We start from the raw sequence: 20,106 nt of genomic DNA, 5'->3' as shown, positions 1-20,106 counted from the left end.
GGTTGCTGGAGGTCAGGCATCAGCAGCAGGCTAATTTCATTTTTCAGTGGAGATTAATTTATGAAGGGTTCACTAGGAGATATAGCATTCTTTCAGGTCAATCAGTATAAATGATTTCTTAGGAGGACATGTAGAGTTGTCAGTGTTCCATAACCAATGCATGTGATGCACTGTAGGGGATTTCAGGCAGGACACATGTCTTCAGTGTTTAATTTATAACATTTAGAAGCTCTGGAAGAACAGCCGATGTTTATGAAACTGCAGCTCCTGCAGTGTATCCCTACATCAGTGCATTTTCACAGTCTATTGGTATAATGAAAGTATGGCTATCTCTATAGAAGAGCCACTCAGTCAGTCACTGAGTGAGTGAAAGTGAGGCTAAACTGCTTCAACGGCAGATTTATTGTAGAATCTGAATCCTGAGTTGGCAAACAGTCCTGTCACCGCTCTCTGGGGGATGGCACACCTTTGTGTGCTTTACTGTGGACTCTGGTTTTGCATTTAGAAAGAATATTACATTCATATGCACAATGGCCTCTAAAGGATGCTTGTCACCTTGCTGTGAGGGTGAGCTCTGACTGTAGACTCAAAGCATAGGCAGGTTAATTCAAGGCATTCATTGAGGCCTCTACTCACTGTTCTGTCAGTTAGGAACCTCAGAAAAAGGAAAAATTCCTGTATTAATGATCAAACATCTCTCTCTCTCTCTCTCACACACACACACACACACACACACACACACACACACAAACACACAAAAACTAACAAATAATCATCTCAACGAACAAATAAACATTCCTACCCAGCTGACTCTACTGGACCCTGAACGCAGGGTCAGTAAATGTAAACAATGTACAGAGTGTAGAGTGTGTTTTATTTGTGCTGGTAAATGGAATGAACAATGTACCTCTGGCAAAATAAATTCAACTACACCAATTTCTAGCAACAGAAATGTAAGCCAAAAATCTAACAAATTGATTTAGGTGTTGTCAATTCAGCTCTGTCAGGAACTAGACATTGTGTTGAGATAGCAGAAATGGCTGACAGAATATTATGATTTCCTTTTTTTCTAGACACTGTATTGTCAAATTAATATATTTTATTGTTCTTAGCATTGCCTCAGTGATCTAAAGCTTTCTTTAAATCTTTTAGTTCCTGAAAATGTTATTGTACTATTTTCTTGCATGATAAAGACCATTTTAATAAATGTTATCATTAATATTACAAATATAGGCAAAATGACAAGCCAAGCTGACTGGCCTGCTGTCACTACTATAATGTGGTAATGTTCTAAGGATCCTCCCATCCTAACGCAAGCTGAGAGGAGGGCAGGAGGAAAGCAATGGAAGATCCATGCTGTAGACAAACAGTGCTAAGGCATTCTGATGGGTGGTCTGCTGTAAATCACAGAAAGTACAATTGTCAGGCCAAAATGCTATTTCGCTTGGCAGACACAGTGCAGGAGAATTTTGAAATAAATTAAAAACTTAAGAACCCCACACACAGTAGATTTTTAGAAGATTTGCGTTTTTTGAAAGAAGAATTGTATCCTTTTGAAGTCTGAGGGATCAGCAGAAATCTGGCTTTATCATATTAATTTCAGCACAGGGAATGAAACCATTACCATGACATCCTGTGACATCACTGCAGGCTTAATCAGTGAGGTGAAAATATGACTTGGCATTTTTTCTCTTCCCATGACACCTCTTCAGCTTTGGCAAAACAACTCAAGGAGCTTCATCCCATAATAAACAATAGCTTGAGTTCAGCAGCATTGATTTGGGGAACACTAATTTACTGCTTGTGTCTATGGCTCCCTCCATGCAAATATAAAAGCTTGAGTTTGCTGTCATCCTTTCCTGCACAGCAGCTAGCCTGGCTTACAGAGCACTGCTCATTAAATGATCAAATTTAAATTCGTCAAATGTGTCCCATTTTCACTCTACCCTCTAGATATTGGAATGTAAAAACCTTAGCACATAATCTCACCAATTTATTGAACTCAGTAATATATGCATTGATTAGATGCTGGTGTAAATTAAATTGTCATCTTGTGTATTGATTATCATTTGCTCCTCTTCACTGGAATGAAGGGAGGGAATCCTCACCTCTTCGGGTGAGACACTGGGGTACAGCCACAGGGCCATTTGTGTTAGACCACATCTACAACGAATATCTGAAAAATCTTTCTCTCACTCATATACATATGTAGGGGAACCTCAGATAGCGACATCCTCCTCATGTAAAGAGTTTGCTCTGTCCTCTGTGTAAAACCACTGGTTTTTGCATGAGTTTTGCTTTTTTGGTTGTGCAGTTGATAGTCATAATGCTAAACAGTGTCATCACAACAGTTAAACATTGTTCAATTTATATTTATTTGGGTGGGATTTCAATTCAGCAGACAGTAAAGTGGATTGATGCAGATCTAGTAACAAAACACTTCTTGAAACAGTTTCACTTTCTTTCACTAAATCTTACTGAAGTGATTTAGGTGCAATACCTTGCTTCACAGTGCAGAATAGTTGTTATGCCTATGATTGGAAGTCACAGTCCTCTGGTGCAAATTAAAGCCCTCTAATCATTACGCTTACATTGCCATTTGCAAGTTTCCTAGTCAGAGACAGACACAAAAAGCCAACTGTTACTGACTTTGTGTTTGCCAGACCTTCTCCTTTCACAGGTAATGTCATTGCTATGTTTCTTTCCTTATTGCCATACAGTAATGGAACTGGAAATATGATGGTTCTATGTAATTCCCTTTTAGCATGTATATTCTTTGAGATTTTATCTGTCCTCTTCATTTTTATGAAAAAAAAAAAAAAAAAAAACTGGGGGATTGAAACTTGAATGTTCAAAGAAAATACTTCGGAACCCATAAAGAGATACTCAGTTTCATAAGTTGCACAGAGTCTGGTATGGTATGTGATATTGATGATATTACTTGTTTCATAATTCTTGGGCATAGACAGCATTTAAATGCATAACTAATATGTAATATCATTCCATTATCCTAAATACGAAATACCTCACAGAGATTATACCATTACAATAACGGCGATACAGAGACAATAAGGGCTATGACGCAATAACAACGATAGTTTTACTTCTGAGGGATGTGAAGCAACGTATATTCCAGACTGCAGTTCTGTAAGAATAAGAACACGTTTCAACGTCATTTAACTGCGTCTGACGTTGAGACACGACAATTAATATCGGAGAACCTTAAGCGGGAGTAACTATCCTTGGTCTTGAAACGCACACTGTACTGCAGCAGGAGAGGCTGAAACGGGGGATGTGTACGCAGGAGAGCTCCTCTGCTCCTTCAGTTGAGAGTAGGTACAAACGCGCTTAAGACTCAATATGCTGAACGGGACAATCTAAGGCGTGAGCTTCTCCGAAGCCGTCGCTTCTAACAGCTGACGATCGGCCGAAAATGGTGCCAAACAACTCCTTCAAACACCTGGGCGTAGAGGACGGGTTTTATCTTATGAATTTGTCTGCAAACGACACACACAGCGATTCTCACGGCAGTGCAATCCTCATCTCCTTCATCTACTCCGTGGTATGCTTGGTCGGGTTGTGTGGGAACTCCATGGTAATTTATGTGATCTTCAGGTATGCAAAAATGAAGACGGCGACCAACATTTACATTTTGAACTTGGCGATCGCAGATGAGTTACTAATGCTGAGTGTGCCCTTTTTGGTGACTTCGTCGCTTCTTCATCACTGGCCGTTTGGTTCGCTTCTGTGCCGCCTTGTCCTGAGTGTCGATGCTATAAATATGTTTACTAGTATTTATTGCCTTACAGTGCTCAGCATAGACCGTTACATTGCTGTGGTGCACCCCATAAAAGCTGCCAGATACCGAAGACCCACGATAGCAAAGATGGTAAACTTGGGGGTATGGATCTTCTCTATTTTGGTCATTATTCCCATCATAATATTTTCTACTACAGCGCCAAATTCTGACGGTTCCGTCGCCTGCAATATGCAGATGCCCGAACCAGAGCGCCAGTGGATGGCCGTGTTTGTGATCTATGCCTTTCTGATGGGGTTTCTATTCCCCGTAATTGCGATCTGCTTGTGCTACGTTCTCATTATCGTGAAGTTAAGAGTGGTAGCGCTGAAGGCGGGCTGGCAACAGCGCAAGAAGTCCGAAAGAAAGATTACCTTGATGGTGATGATGGTGGTTACTGTTTTTGTCATCTGCTGGATGCCCTTTCATATCGTCCAGCTCATCAACGTTTTTGTGGAACGTCACAACGCAACTATCAGTCAACTTGCAGTCATTTTAGGATACGCAAACAGCTGTGCTAATCCTATACTCTACGGGTTCCTCTCGGACAATTTCAAACGGTCGTTCCAAAGGATTTTGTGCCTCCATTGGATGGACAATGCAACAGAGGATCCAATTGATTACTATGCCACTGCTCTGAAAAGTCGTGCGTACAGTGTGGATGAATTTCAACCGGATAATATGGAGTCAGATAGCACTTATAGAAATGGCACTTGTACCTCAAGGACCACGACGTTGTAGCGTAGGGTTGCAAATTATATGATCCGAGAACAAACCCATCAATGTGACCATTATCTGTTTCTTTCCAGTTATTATTGTTATTGCAGTATTCGTTTTCCCCCTGTTAATTATTATTCAGATTGTTGTCATTAAATTCCGTGTTATTCAAATCCTGTGGTAATTTCGTCAGTGGTCTTAATTTATCTGGGTCATGATTCGGTTACTTCCATTTTCTATTAATATATGGCAAAGAGACTCCTCCATCAACCAATGTCCCTTGTGCATTTGGGTTATTTTAATCAACAGGTGTTCAGAATCATTAAAAACGAAGAAATGTATTTTTCTTAAAATTAGACTGATATTTGTGAGTTTCTGAATGTACATCTATGCCGTGGTATATATGAGTGATTAGAAAATACACAGCAACTAGATGTTCATCTATCAATTTTGCACAGGCATGGAATTTCTGATGACATGAGAGATAAAATACAAAACATTAAAATGAATGTATCTGAAAACCAATTAACGACCCTATATTTTCAACAGCAAAAAGAGGCTGAAGTTTGTCCCAAATTAACAGCATGTCATATCAATGAATACATGTGCTGTTGGCTTCAAAAGGGGTGGTCAGATTATGTAGTAGCAATTAAAGCAACAATTGTTTAGGAGCATGTATTTGCTATTACTCCATGTCCTGAAGTTGTCTGCAAATACCACAGTAAATGCCTTGCAGTGACAATAAAACTAGGCAATGCTCCTTGGAGTCTAATCAGAGCATTCCACATCCTTTGGGTATGGTTAAGGGCACATTTCCTGAGTGTGAGCGTATGTGAGCATGTGACTGTGGGGGAGGGGGTCTGAGTGTGTGTGTGTGTGTGGGGGGGGGGGGGGGGGGGGGCAGCAAATATTAAATTTGCTGTTCTACGACCAAAGCTAAGAAATAAATGTTTGTTTGGGTGTACTCAGAATTTAATATTCAGTCTTGCGAGAGCCATTTACTTGATATAGTTCTAGATGTAGTTCTTGATCTAGTTCTAGAACCATGTGTATGTCAGTGGGTTTTCAAATACTTTCTGACAAAAAAAATAAAAGTAATTTTTAACTTTTTAAAATGTAAAGTTCCACTAAATGTAACACTACATGTTCATGATAATGCAAGCCAAACTGGTGATTTTTCACCAAAGTGTCAAATAGATTGAAATACTTTCCCCATCCAAATGCTAGTGTTAAGTCATTAATGATCATTAACAACATTTAAGGATTTTTTTCAGAAAGGATCTCTGTGAAAACAGAAATAAGTATGACCCATTTTAGTAAATGTAAATTTATATTGGGGAAACAGTCAATTAATAGTGTTGCATACAATAAAATTACATTTTGTAAAATGTATTATTCTCATTTTGTGATATACATTTCAGAGTATATAACTTTGCTGTAAAAGATAAAACAAGGGGCTTTACAAGTCATTATTTGACTCCAATAAAAAAAACACACACTTTACCCGTAAACACATAGCCCTGTACACTCCTGTACTCTTCAACAGTCTGAGAGAAGCTAAGTGGGGTTATTCAACCAAAGTGCAAAGCAAAGAAGCAACTTTAAGGCAGCTACTTTTGCAACACATTTTTCCAGTACATCAAGCTGAAAAGAACAATTTTTAAAGAAGTAACTCTGCTGCCTTTAAAGCTACAGTCCAATTACTCTGTAGATTAATTGAATCACCCCCTCGGTCTCCGCCATCTTGCTCCCTCACACAGAGTCCTTCTGGTTTTCACAGTCTGCGGCGTCTTTCAGGATTACTGTTTCTTTAGACTTCCCCCTTTCTTTCCTTGAGATTTTCTTTGACCGCCTTCCGAGGCAACATTTCACAAAGAGCAAGACAGTCACCCCCAAAGCCACTAATGACACCACTGCCACCAGCACTGGTATGAAGATGCTGGACTGGCCCCTAGAGATTTCCAGGTTAACATGGGCAGTGGTGGTGATGATGGTGGTGGTTGGGCTCCCTAGAGTGGGGGTGGGTGGAAGTTCCTTCCCATTTGTGGCCTGGGGAGACGAATTGATGGGGGGGAGGAAGTGAGTGCTGCTGGGTGGAGTGTTGGTAGATGCCAGTAATTTCTTACATGAGGTAGCGTTTTCATCCTGCACATATCCACTGGCAGTATCACAGATACATATGTAGGAGCCCTCTGTGTTTCTACAGCCGAACGTACACAGCTGTTTGTCTGTGCATTCATCAAAGTCAACACAGTTTCCCCCTTCGTCCCTGGTATACCCTGCTTGGCATGTGAGGCAAAGCCCTGTCAGGTCAGCTGATCTGTTCCCCAACATCCACTCCTTATTGGTTGGAGAACAAGTCAAGATAAATGTTTTACTGGACAAACAATGAACTTCCAGCAGGTAAGGATTATCCACCACTGGGATGAATTCCCTTACCTGAAATAGTTGTGGATTAGGGCACTGTGATGTTTCATTTTTTATCCGTCTACAAATGAATGGGTGTTCTGTCTTGCAGGTGGTCCCTTTCCAGCCCCAGTTAGTTATCCTCTCTCCACTGTATTCCACAATGAGCAGTCCACACAGCACAGATGTACAGGTTTTAGCTGGCTTTTCCAGCCACTTGTTGACCTCCGAATGGCTGCTGTTGTTTGCTGTCCACTTGAAACCCATCAATGGAGGATCCTCAAAAACACAGTCTGATTGGGATTTCCTCAGGCCCACCCAGAACTCAAAAGTACCCGCTGAGTGCATAATTTCTGATGTAACTGAAATGATCTTGTCCATCTCCTCTTTGGCTGCCATATCTGTCAGAAACCCTTCTTGTCGACAGGTGTTCAGGGCATCATCAAAGCTAACCTTCTCTTGATGAAGAGTGTAAGGCAAGCTAGGCAAACATAAAGCCACCCTTAAGAAGCCCAGAAGGCAGATCCAGTGGTCCATCCTGTCCCTGCTCACAACGACTCTCTGCCGCTGCAGCTCTCTCAAACAAGCAACCCTCCTGCTGGCTCCTCCTAGAAGAGACTGCTGCCTGTTTTTTTTTCCAAAAGCTTTCTTGGCCACCCCGTAAGAGGTCCTCTCAAGACAACAAGCACAGGAAATGTGCTCAGAATCAATGCAGCTGTCCATTTCCTCTAGGGCGGGATTAACAAAACAGTCACAACTTTCAAACAAGTAACCAGCACAACCAAAGGTAATTACAATATCCCACTGAAAAACGTCTTTGGAACTCTGCAGATGTATGACAATAAACATAATTAAAACAGAGGACGAGTAGACAGAATAATAAAGTCCTAAGGAAGAGGCTGACCCTGACCAGCTTCCGCTGATTAATGCCCATTTTCTCTTTGTAGGTTTCCTCACATCTGTCCCTCCCGGCCCTTGCTGCTGGCTTACAAAGGGGGTAAAAATAAGTCATTGACTGCAATGATTTCAAATCAAACCATTAAAAACACCAGTGGGACCAACTATCTGCACAATCTACAGTTACATTCTTATTAAGGTCCAGCACAAATTAACACCCCCACCAACTTCTGCAAATCTCAGGAATCTGTGAAACAAAGACACATTGTTTCAATGTTCAGACCCTGCCCCAACATTGTAGGTCACCATAAGTCACACAAACCTATTCAGTCTGTGTTAATCGTGTGACAATTGATTCCTCGGTGTTGATGAAGCCCCTCTTGGGAAATGGTGGGCTGTTCTCCACCCGCTTCTGTGGAGGTGTGCCTAGTGAGACCTGTGCAGATGCTTCCTATGGGAAATGCTGGAGAATGGCAGGAAGTGGGGCTGAGCGGGACACACTTTCCACAGTGCTCCTCAGAAAGGGGCATTAGGGTGGCACAGGAGGGGCCAGAGGCACTGCAGGAAATGGGATTCATAGCAACAGGAAGTTGAGTCACCCGTCAGTCATGGCAGAACAACAGCAGTGAAGTCATAATGGTGGCCAAACACTCTTTTGCTGGCTGAAACTGTGTAAAACACTATGGGAAGAATGAACACATGGAAAAATTGAGGAATGGGGCCCAGGCCTACCACACACCCATGATCAACTTATCTGTCAGCTTATGAAATTTAATATATTCAGCTGGCTCCAATGAGGACATAGAAACTTTCATTGTTAAAAAAAAATGTACCCTAACACTGGTTTGACAGCAAGCAAAAAACATTGCAATTCAGATTTAGGATGGATAATGACAAAGGAAGAAAAACAGGTAAAAACACAAATGCATGCACAGATCTACACAACTATTCTGAGTAGTTACATTTTTTTGTTTTGTAAGTTTTTATGCTAAAATCAGAGGTTACTGTACATACATGTACTTCATGCATGATTTTATTAATTTTGTAGTCCCTCTGCAAGCTTGCCTTTCTTCAGTTAAAGCTGACATTCTTAGACTGCCACCTTTGCCTACCCATCTCCCCTTTCTGAGGAAGCTCACAAAATCCTCTGAAAACAGTATCATAAGTCCAATTTTCCATCTGCAGAACATCAAACCGCAAATGTTGGCATGAAATAAACTAGGGACTGCATTTTTACCCATTGTTAGTCTGTCCAAAAGGCATTTTTGATTTTGCCATTGGTCTTGCATGCCCAAAATAGAAAAATGAAAAAAGACGAGCAATCTATTGTGGTACATTTTGTACAGTGTGCTGAAAATGGTGATGCCTGAAAGCTGTCTTTGCACTTGGCTTGGTGTGATTGTTTTCCTGATGCCATCCTTAATGTCACCACTAACCATATGTGCCTGTTTCATCATTCCTTCTTTTGAGAGGGGTTTACACATAGCTTGTTGTACCACCTAGTGAGGAAAGGAACTTCTAATAAACAAAGAAATCCCTAAATTGATAAAACAGTATTGAAAGAATCACATGGTATCCCTTTCATCCCATGATTCAGATGTCATGGAGATTCCCACTCTGCATTCCTGCCTCACTCACTCTCATATGTATCAGAGGTCATACCATAACTGCATGGATGCACAAGGGATTCAGTCTTTAGTTCTGGAGCGTCGCATGGATTCTGTTGCGTGGGAGTGAGCAAGGAGCCAGGCACACAACACATGGCCTGGCCAGGGATCATTTACCACATCAGTGCCATGTGGAGTGCAGGTTTCAGCAGCAGTGGCAACAGCCAAGGTTTCTCTTGAATTGCTAGAGTTGTCAGAGATTTATATACAGATTCTCCCATGCCTGCCAAATTCAGTGACATGTTCCACATAATGTCTGCAAATCCCTGAAGAAGAAACAGTATTACACCCACAATAAGGACATGGTAATTGATCATGTTGCTGTTGATCATGTGAGTTCAAGCCATGGCCACAACTCCCATCTCTTTAGGCACACTTAACCAGATCCTAACTGTTGTTGAAACCCTGAACTTGCAGGTACATTTCATTTCATATTGGTATGTAATGACTCACCAGCTGCTGCCACTGCAAAAAAAAGTCAGTGTCAAGTACCACTGTTTAATCAAGCTAAATAAGTAAAAAGCAATTTTTGAAAGCAATTGTCATGCTACCAATGCTCTGGCTCAGGAGTGATCAGATGGGAGACCAGAAGGGACCGTTACCATGGTCTATGGACAGGTGTTTATTTTGGGAGGAAGTGGATAAAAAGGCTTTTTTAACAAAACAAAACAAAGCAAAACAAAAAAAACAAAGAAATAAAGTCATTAGTAGTTCACTCTCACAGGCTTTCTGCACAAAATGTCGAACTTAAAGATGAAAAAAACAAAATTTAGGGATGTAACGATATATCTAATTTTGCAATATCACGATAAAAAATGTCTTGATGCCGTCCTGGAACTGTGACTACCAGGATATTACATGGTTATTTTGCTAGTATGGCTGGGTTCTACTATCTCTCCTCGTTGAAAATTGTATTGTTTTTGTTTTGCAATTGTACATACCAGGGTTTCCGCTAGGATTTTTTCTTGTCGGTCCAGTGTCCAGATAGAATTTATTTTACTGGACAAATATGAAACTTACCAGTCACGTTTCAATAACAGTCTATGTTACAAACGCAAATATAATGTACAACTAGGTTGACGAAAAAATGACAACGACCTCAAATCAGTTTGACTATTTAATGAACAGTAACGATTAAGCAAAACCTCAACATTAGCCGCTAAAATGTAGGCTATTATGAAACATCTGTAACCTGTTACATCTGTAGCCTGTTTAAAAAAGGCTAGGCCTACATGGCATCAAATGTAGCCTATACAGCCTTTTTTCATTGCGGCAAAGTCCTCTGCTGCCGACTTGAAATGAACGTGTCCAATGTGTCTTTGCAGCTTGCAATGCGCATAAGCCGTGTCACTCTCTCCTCCTCCAGACGGCTTCGCAGCGCCGTCTTAATTCAATTCTGCAGAGAGAAGCCCCTCTCTGCTGGCACGCTTGGCACGGGCAAAACACAGGCAATTTTAGCCAGTGTAGCCCAGTTAGAGTACAGCTCGCAGAACTCATAAATAAGTACTTTGCAAGCTGTTGCAAAAGTTAAACCCCCACAACCGTGGAGCGCCGTCATGAATAGGCTATTTCGCTGTCAAAACACAAATGTCCTGTTTAGGGTTAGCCTTCGTAATAGCTACGTTTTGACTGAGCATTACTACTGGACATTTTGACCAGCAAGTTTTTGATTTATCGGTTTTTTATAAATTTTACCAGGCAAAACCTGGTAATTACCGGCTAACAGAAACCATGGAATTCATGCCAATTTTTTGCACATGCTTACGTCATGGCTGGCTACTTTTATTTTATTGTATTAAAGAAGGGAAGCAGAAGCACTTTAAGTTAAAAGGAAAAACAAATTTTATACGAATAAAAAATGCTGATTTATTATTTAATAAAGGACATTTTTTCAAGTCATCATTTTCTTCGTTTTTTTTTTTTTAATATCGTGATAAATATCGTATCGTGGACTTTTTATCGTGGTATTACCGTACCGTGAGTTTTAGGTATCGTTACATCCCTAGTCCCTAAATAAATATATGATATGTGATGTAATGTATAAGGGTGTCTAATCATGCACATCAGGCTTCATAAGAAACTATTTCTTTGTGGAAAAGGGTTAATGACACAAGTACAGTAAATACAAATGTCAAAATGGAGTTCAAACAGGCAACCTGGCCATTTGCTGAGTAATACCCAGCAGGCTGCACAAAGAGTAAACATGTTTTGTTCTGACTAGTCTTGGGGTTGTTGTTCTTGGGGTCAGTAAACTACTCAACAGGTTATGTTTTTTTATCTTGCAGACAACCTTATTCAGGGCAGATTAGAGCAGCATATATTTTTCATTAGACAGTTACAAAGCTGGGTTCACTGCAGCCTCCCAAGAGTGATATGCCCCTGCTCTTCTACAATTTCTTGCACAGGTTGTTACAGGACCTCTATGTGACACTGCAAGGAATGGGTTTTAAACAATGAAGGCACTATTTTGTTCAGAGTGTATTGTGCACACTAGTTATGATGGTGTGTGGTACCCTTGCATTGTTTCTTTAAAACTGGGATGTCATTGCAATGGTAAGCCATCCACTGAATAACATGCTGACTGGGCATACATCATAGCTATAGAGTGAGAGCTAGGCCCTTTGGGGTTTCCTACGAACCACCTGAACTAGCCATGGCAAACATTGGTTGCACAATGAACACCAGAACTTAGACCAGTTGTGTTATTTCTCATACTTATTTTTCTTCTCCATCTCTATTTTATTGTCTCATTACCTCACTGTAATTACCCCCAGTTTCGTGCCATTTGGCTCCTCTGTTATGTAGCTAGTGTGTGTGTGTGTGTGTGGAAACCAGGTCCAACTAACCAAGACTTTACAATTGCAAGTGATACACAGAATTCAGAGGGAGAAAAAGGTTTCTCAGAAGCATGTGAACTTTGGAAAGGAAGGAGTTGTATGGAGGGAGGTGATCACTGTGAATCCCTCCCCTTTACAGAATAGCCATTCTCAGTCATCTAAACTTGCCATTGTTTTTATCCCCAAAATGTTGACAGGTGTTGCTGACCAGTAAATGAAGATATTGGGGTACGTTTTGGGAACTTAACCTGAATTCTCACTCTCAAGAGTTATAACTTCCATATACACTTATCTTGTGAAAAGGGGTTCAGTCTCCCCAACTGTAAGAAGAGTTTGTATAATTTATTATGTTAATCAGCTTAATAAACTGTTTTCTGTCACTGTTTTCAAAAATAAAAGTCATGGTGCCAGTTTAGCAATGTAATGCAGTGTAAAATAAAACGGCAGAACCATGTGATGGCTGAGGATAGACATGGCTCTGAATTTGCTCACCAGCCCACTAGCTAGCAAATATTGTTGACAACGGGTTATGTTTACTTGCGAGTTAGGTTGTTCTACTTCCCAGTGCCTGGATAAATTATTAAATAGCTAGCTAGCGTTATAATATCACGTAAAATCGGTACTGCATCTGTGTCCTCATATGCTAAGATGAATAATGTATATACTATGAAAGCATAATGACTAAACATCCACACTGACAAACAATTCCTGTTGCTACCATTCTCCTGTTACATTACATGTACATCGTCTATGTAGATCAACATATTGTTAAATAGATAATAAACACATAAATATTATCTCCACAAAAAACAAGGTATAGAAATGTTGCATACATATGTAGTGGTATTGCTATAATTTAAAAACTGGTGTTTATGTTGTACATGTTTAATCTGTAATGTTACAGTCTGTATACAGGGTATCGTTTGTGGTGTACTGAGATATTGTAAATAGAAATGCAGTGTTTTATATTTTAATTTTTCCCTCACACTTTCGCATGTGACACTTTTTTGTTTTTTGAAATAAAGAGCACATAAAAGGGACATGCGTATGTAAAGTTGTTAAGGTGGATGTTATGATCCTAACACTAAATGGCAGTATAACTTATAAGCAAGCTATATGATGTCTGGACTTTTTCAACAGCATTAATAGAGGGGCTAACTTTCACTTAGACTTTGATGTTACACATGAATTTTAAAATCATAAGATGAAAAATCACAGAACCAAGTTACACAAAAGAACAGAAACATTGGGTAGGTTTGCTTCAAAATAGGGCTTGTTCAACTTGTGTGAAGTGGCCTGTATTGTTTATTGCACCTTGGCTTCACTTTGATACCAATCATTTTAATGCCAACTTAGTTTTTCACACACTTATACTGACTCAAGAGTCAAAGTTGGCCATCAATAGAATGTTTGATTTAATTTCATTATAAATTTAATTTATATTTAGTTTAGACAGAGAAAGGTTAAAAAGTGTGTGCTCAGTTGTAAAAATAAATAATAATAATAATAATAATAATAATAATAAATAAACAAATAAATAAAAAATATACAGCAATCCCTCTTCACTTGGCCTGGCTCAGTTTAAAAGATATTTTCATGGGGAGTTTCGGGTTTCTGTTCTACAGGTTTCCTGGGGTGGGCTTATCTAGAAGTATCGCGGGACCTTAATTCACATTATAGGCGCCAAATCAAACGTAAAACTGTATAAGCAGATGTTCTGGGTTCAGTCTCTGTTGAATTAGAAGTGCTGTGTGTTTGTCTCGCCACTATATCTTGCTTCAAGTTCGACATTTTTTCCTCTTACAAATGGGTAACTAGACTCCTCTGTTTAAATGAAAAATATTTTGTAAAACAGCATGTTGATCATGAAGAAAAGACTGCCTTGGACAACTTGTTATTATCTATTTATTTTCTTCTTTTTATATGTAATGTTACTTTAGATAGTTTTTTTTTTATTAGGCTACCTGTTTATTCGCATTTCCTAAATAATATTAACGTGGTTCATTCATTTCTTTAGTTGGTTTTTAGTGCGAGTTATAGACATAAGCAAAGCCATCTCGCTTTATCTTTTGGTCCGAATGCTCCGGAGGAGAAACCGGCGAAGACTCTGGGTTTTATAACATGCGAATGCTAAAATGGTTTTAAAAAATATATATTTATATTTTTTCATGTCTGTCACATATAGCCTAGACACTGAAACTACAGTGAAAGGTGTCAGTTATGTAATGTTGCTGGTATGATGTCAATATGACTATCAACAGATTGTTTTCACTCTATTTTTGCTGAGAACGGCGCGCGTCACGCGGAAAAAATAGGCGACACGCCGAAACTCTAGACGACTCGCCGCTGCAGCACTCGAGTGGCTGCTCAACCTGTTATCATGGGCGCCGAAACGAAAATCAACACAGCCACACAGCCCACGTGAGCAGCGCGGTTCGAGCCTCGCTGCATCGGCGCCTCATCTAGAGATTCAGCGTGTTCTCAGCAAACAGACAGTTAGGCCGGTGTCACGTACAATTCTTCCCAGCGTATAATTTTCCCCGGGCATTTCCGGGCTATGATGAACCTTATTCAAGTGCTAACGCATACAGCTTCAATACTTTTACCTCAATACTTTTTACAGTTAGCTAGCTAGCTAAGAGGCGTTCTAGCTAACTGCAAAAATGTTGAAGCTGTGTGTGTTAGCACTTGGATAAAGTTTAAAGATTATTGGACGTCTGTTGTAATAAAAGAAACCGATGTCCGTTTTGTCTGTATATTTCATGCTTGTGCACATTTAATAAAATGTTACTAACATTGTTGACTTTGTAGCTGGTTGGCTAGTGTATTTTTAGCCAGTTAGCCAGGTTTGTACACGACAGTTCATACTGCCACCACTTCTGTTGACCTCGTCCTCGGGTAATTACAAAATCTAGTTTCTATGTAACTATAGACCGTTTAAAACGTAGATTCAATGGACCTGTAGAAAGTGTTACTTATAACAATGCGTTGTACAGGAAATGGACATTCCGGAAAGTTTTTTTCTGATTGGACAACACTCAACTAATTGGCTGTCACTACTGGTTACAGGTCAGCAGTGATTGGTTATTTGGAATTCCCAGGTATTAAACAGGTATTCATGTCGTGTGGCGAGCGACGGAACTGGAAATTCCCGGGAAAAATTATACGATGGGAAGAATTGTACGTGACACCTGTGCCACACCAGATGCGTCGCGTGTGCGTGACGGCTACGTCGCTGAAATGCTGCGGCTCGCATGCGTGTGTTTGTCCACACCGCCAGCATTGCTGCTGCGGCGCTGCTACTGCCAGCCCTAGCTTTCTACATTGAGTTTGCCGTTGAAAATGGCCATCAATAATAGAACGTTTGATTTAATTTCATTATAAATTTCATTTATATTTAGTTTAAACAGAATTTGAAACGGTCTTACAATGCAGATAGTGCTGAAGCTGAGCTTATAAATAACTAAACAGTAAATTCTACAAAAAAATCTGTTGTGCTTGCTCTGTAACAGATGTAGCTACTAACAGCAATAAAATATTTTAAAAACTCAAAGTTTTCTTCTCAGTTTGTCTTCCCAGTCATCACTTCAGCCCAACATAAACAAGAAAAACAGGCACTTATCCAACAGCTGCTATTCCTGCACTTTCCTCATTTATGTGGTCATTAGTTACAAACCATTAAACCACATTATTCTGATAATGAACCTCAAAAGCCTTTGGCAAATTCCAAAGCTACTCACATGATGTGAAAAATGAAATGGACATCTGTATTCAGCTTCTCTTCACATGCTTTTACTGTATAGTCTGCAGAGGCCTGACTTAATGAAACACATCCCTCCACATGCTTATTTTAATGCTAAATCTTGTCATATATAATTAGCATATATTTCTTGGAATTCTATAAATCTTGCAAATAATGAAGTCTAAATATATCAAATGCCTTCAGATGATGAGGCTTCATGGATTAATTGTAAAGCAAAATGATCTAAAATAACTTATTAATATCGATATACTTGTATTTGACTGGGCACAACACATTCCCATGTAGTTATACACCAGTTTTACTGAAGCAGGCCTATGTAAATGCCCTTATGCAACATTATTTCCCAAAGGATCGAAGCCCACTTTGCAGAAACCGGTCCAGTCCAGGGCAACATAATGCTGCACAGGCTCCAATCTACAAACTGTGTGTCTAACACGTCAGCTGCACTGCTAGACCAAACCATATAAAATTATTTTCACAGGATCTGTCAGCATATTTGAAGCACAGACAGGTTAATTATCAATTAATCAATTACGTTTGGAGTGCAGCTTCAAATCAATGGTCCTTATTCAACCTTATCCAATGATGCTTGTTGTTCCAAATTCTGATATTACGATTTCAATCAGATGGTTAAACAACTGCTCAAAGTGATGGAAGACCTTTTTAAAAATGTAAGACATTGTGATTTTGTGTCATTTTAAAGGTTATCTAGCCTCACCTGCCGCTTGGAAAATATCTGTAGATTTGAAGTGCTAAATAATGGTAAAATGTTGGTAAGATCTGCTGTTATCGAGCTATTATGACTATGCTACAGACTTACACACCTACACAAAGTGGGTTTTCAGTACGAAACAGCTGATTACATTCATAATAATGCTCAGTGCCATTCATACATTTTACTATACTGATTTTTTAAATTTTTTATAAAATCATCCTTGATTGCTTTAACCCACACCACCACCACTCCCAAACAAGGGATTGATGGACTGCACATTTAGAGACTAATGTAGCTGCAACTATTGTGGGGATCATGAAGTCTTCCATCTATGTATCCACTGGCAAGGTGGGAATCAGTTTCCACATAGCTATTTACAGGCATAGATAACTACATCATAGCCAAACAAACATTAACAAGTAGCCAGGAAGGAATGAAAACAGCCATGTGACTGACTGGCTAGGTAGTCAATTCCCACATCCTATCCTACACTACATGACTATAGTAGATTGTACATTGCAAAAAATCATACCAATTACATTCTCCCAGCCAGATTTTTTTATGGAGAAAGATAAATTTATACTCTGATAATCTGCTACCAAATGGCTCTTGTAACAAATATCATTTGATTCTCTCTTGCTCTTCCCTCTTTTTCATTTTTCTGCATGGGGGACTGGATTTGTGAAAATACAGGTTAGCTGCAATTCTGATTGGCTAACTAACTGTGTTAAATCAACAATTGAAAGTGAAAACAGAGACAAGGACATAAGGAGATCTATTTGTATTTGGAATGGTCTGCTTTTTGGTGTTATCGTAAATTCCTAAAATGTAATTCAGATGAAACTCAGGATTCCAGTCCTAGCTATGGCCTTTGGTTTTTATGTGAGATCACTGTAAATCAGTGAAAAAAACACAAAATAAATGGTTTACTGACTGCTTGTTAAGAAGAATAAAATGTACATCACCTGTCTGATGATGTGGCATAGCATCAGCAGATCATGCAAGTCACTACTGAAGTGATTGTACACTGATATTCAACAAATTTCTCCGTCAAAGTAACACAACCCCCCCCCCCCCCCCCCAAAAAAAAAAACACCCAGAATTTTAATTGACTTGTTCCTGAACTTCTCCTTGTATCAGAAACACATGTGCTGTTCTTTGTCTTTACAACATGACAGGGATGTTTGATTTACCCTGAATTATCTTTTTACATTACTGTCATGTTGCAGACCTTATCCAGAGCAACTTACATAGTTCATAGCACGTGTTATCCATTGATACAGCTGGATGTTTAATGAGGCAGTTGTGGGTTAAGTGCCTTGCCCAAGAGTACAGCAGCAATGGCCCAGATGGGAATCAAACCAGCAGCCTCTCACTTACAAGCACTGTTCCTTACCACTATGCTACACTGCAATATAATCAGTGGGTTCAAAGGTCACACATCATTTGAATGGTTAGAGAAAAGGAAATACTGTTAAAGGTATCCAGCTGCCTTGGGGTCAAGATAAAATTAAGAAAGTCCTCATTTCATGAGGATCCAGTTTATGATGATCCACAGTTAAGGCATTATAAAAATGCCACATTAATTGTTTCAGAACAAAACACAGATTTACAACTGGGGGCTGAGGATTGAGCAATAGCATTTTTCCCATGTGTGGACATTGTTAGTGATTTGTTTTAGTTTAAGGTTTGATTCAGTGAACTCAGTGATTTAGAGGGGAGCTGAAGAAGATTTGCTTGTTTTATCTTTTGTCTGTGTTCTTTCTCATGCTATACACCTGACCAAACACTGAGATTTGCATCCTGCAGTGCTCCATGTCCTGTCACCCCTGAAAGCCACACAGTGATTTTTGTGTATATTTATGTACACATATCGTGACAGTAAAATTACCTTATAAAACTATATTTCTCTAGGCTTTTTGTGAGATATTTCTAGCTTGTGTTCAGGAATGTAACCCCCACCTATTATGTATATAATGGAAAGATTCAACTTCTGACGATGCAGTTTACAACAGGGTTTCCTGGAATGCATTGCATTTAGCCAGGACAAGAACAGGATGTCACAAAATATTTACATTTACGTTTACATTTACATGTATTCATTTAGCAGACGCTTTTGTCCAAATATAATTGAGCATATTGTGAAATCTATTCGGAGTCTGAACATATGAGTAGATTATAGAAGAAAAGTATACAGGGACATGTCTGAAAAAACCCTTGCATGTGAAAATGAGTTAAAAGAATGAAGTTAGTTTGCAAGGGTGTATAAGTAATGACTATAATACAAAATATAAAAGACTAGAAAATATCTGACCTCTGTGAAGCTCTGTGTGTTTGAACACTCCATTACTTCATTCCCATTTGTGTGTCCTCATTCCTCTTTGCAGGTAGATATATCTTGGTCTTACTTTGACAGGTGACTAAAGTAGGACTGAGCAAAGTAGGACTGGGGCTCCAGAACCAAGGCATTGAAAACAGTTTGGATTTTGGCAAGTGTGAGTTGTATTGTCCTTGGCAGGTGAAGGTGTCCATAAATGTCTATAAACACTTAGTCTGGAAATAATGCCTGTGTGTCTACTCTCTATCTGTGTGAGTACGAAAATGGATCTCATTATGGCCTGTGTCTCCATTACGTGGCAGTAATCAGTGCAAGGTGCCCTAGTTTCTCCTTACTCACAGTACATTTGGCTGCTGTGATTCTTATAATTGGATTCCCACAGTCTGGCGGACAAATTTGTAATAGTTTGCTTGAGGGTCCAAATTGATATTTGCAGTGTGGTTTTTCTGATACGTTGTGTGTTGAGCCTTCTGACAAACACTAAGTCTAGGTGCAGTGTATACCACAAACACATCGCAGCCCTGGTGTACAGGAGCAGCATCCCTTCTGTGCATGGCATCAGTTATTTCAGGTGCAGGGTGATTCAGTTGGCTATACCTATATATCAGGTGTTGATTGTCATGTAATGCTGGCAGTTATGTGAGCCACAAGGATTTGCACCAAATCCCCCTGTTCTACAGATGACATAAGAAGAAATGGGGGAAAAATCATATATATCATCTTCCCTAATCCTCAATCTATCTGCTGCCTTAGATACAGTTGACCACCAGGGTCTCTTAGTAACCGAGGCCAAAATGGGCAATTCAGGCCCTGCTCATGAGTGGTTTTCATCCCCCTTTTCTGAACGTCCCTACCAAGTAACATGGTGTATCTCAAAGTCTCACAGACTTTCCACATGAATTCCCCAGGGATCCATCCTTGGTCCCTTCCTCTTCTTCATATTCACAAAATCTCACCACTCTGTCATTCC

At 39.6% G+C, this 20,106-nt stretch overlaps 2 protein-coding genes across 2 annotated transcripts; one reads left to right on the top strand and one right to left on the bottom strand.

Moving 5' to 3' along the window:
• Nucleotides 1-3,208: 3,208 nt before the first annotated feature.
• sstr1a (somatostatin receptor 1a) lies at nt 3,209-4,631 on the top strand. The gene has a single exon (XM_036542400.1). It carries the CDS (start codon nt 3,434-3,436, stop codon nt 4,535-4,537), a length of 1,104 nt encoding a protein of 367 aa, XP_036398293.1. The 5' UTR covers nt 3,209-3,433; the 3' UTR covers nt 4,538-4,631.
• Nucleotides 4,632-5,931: 1,300 nt separating this feature from the next.
• Nucleotides 5,932-7,511, bottom strand: clec14a (C-type lectin domain containing 14A). Its single transcript, XM_036542943.1, has one exon. The coding sequence runs from the start codon at nt 7,454-7,456 to the stop codon at nt 6,266-6,268; it is 1,191 nt and encodes a 396-aa protein (XP_036398836.1). The 5' UTR covers nt 7,457-7,511; the 3' UTR covers nt 5,932-6,265.
• Nucleotides 7,512-20,106: the final 12,595 nt, after the last annotated feature.

Source organism: Megalops cyprinoides, chromosome 12 (assembly GCF_013368585.1).
Source record: "Megalops cyprinoides isolate fMegCyp1 chromosome 12, fMegCyp1.pri, whole genome shotgun sequence".
Lineage (NCBI taxonomy): Eukaryota > Metazoa > Chordata > Actinopteri > Elopiformes > Megalopidae > Megalops > Megalops cyprinoides.
The sequence above is the reverse complement of the archived record's forward strand: the minus strand, read 5'-3'. Positions and strand labels throughout refer to the sequence as shown.

Coding starts and splice junctions, on each gene's coding strand:
- sstr1a (XM_036542400.1), top strand. CDS start 3,434: ATGGTGCCAAACAACTCCTTCAAACACCTGGGCGTAGAGGACGGGTTT.
- clec14a (XM_036542943.1), bottom strand. CDS start 7,456: ATGGACCACTGGATCTGCCTTCTGGGCTTCTTAAGGGTGGCTTTATGT.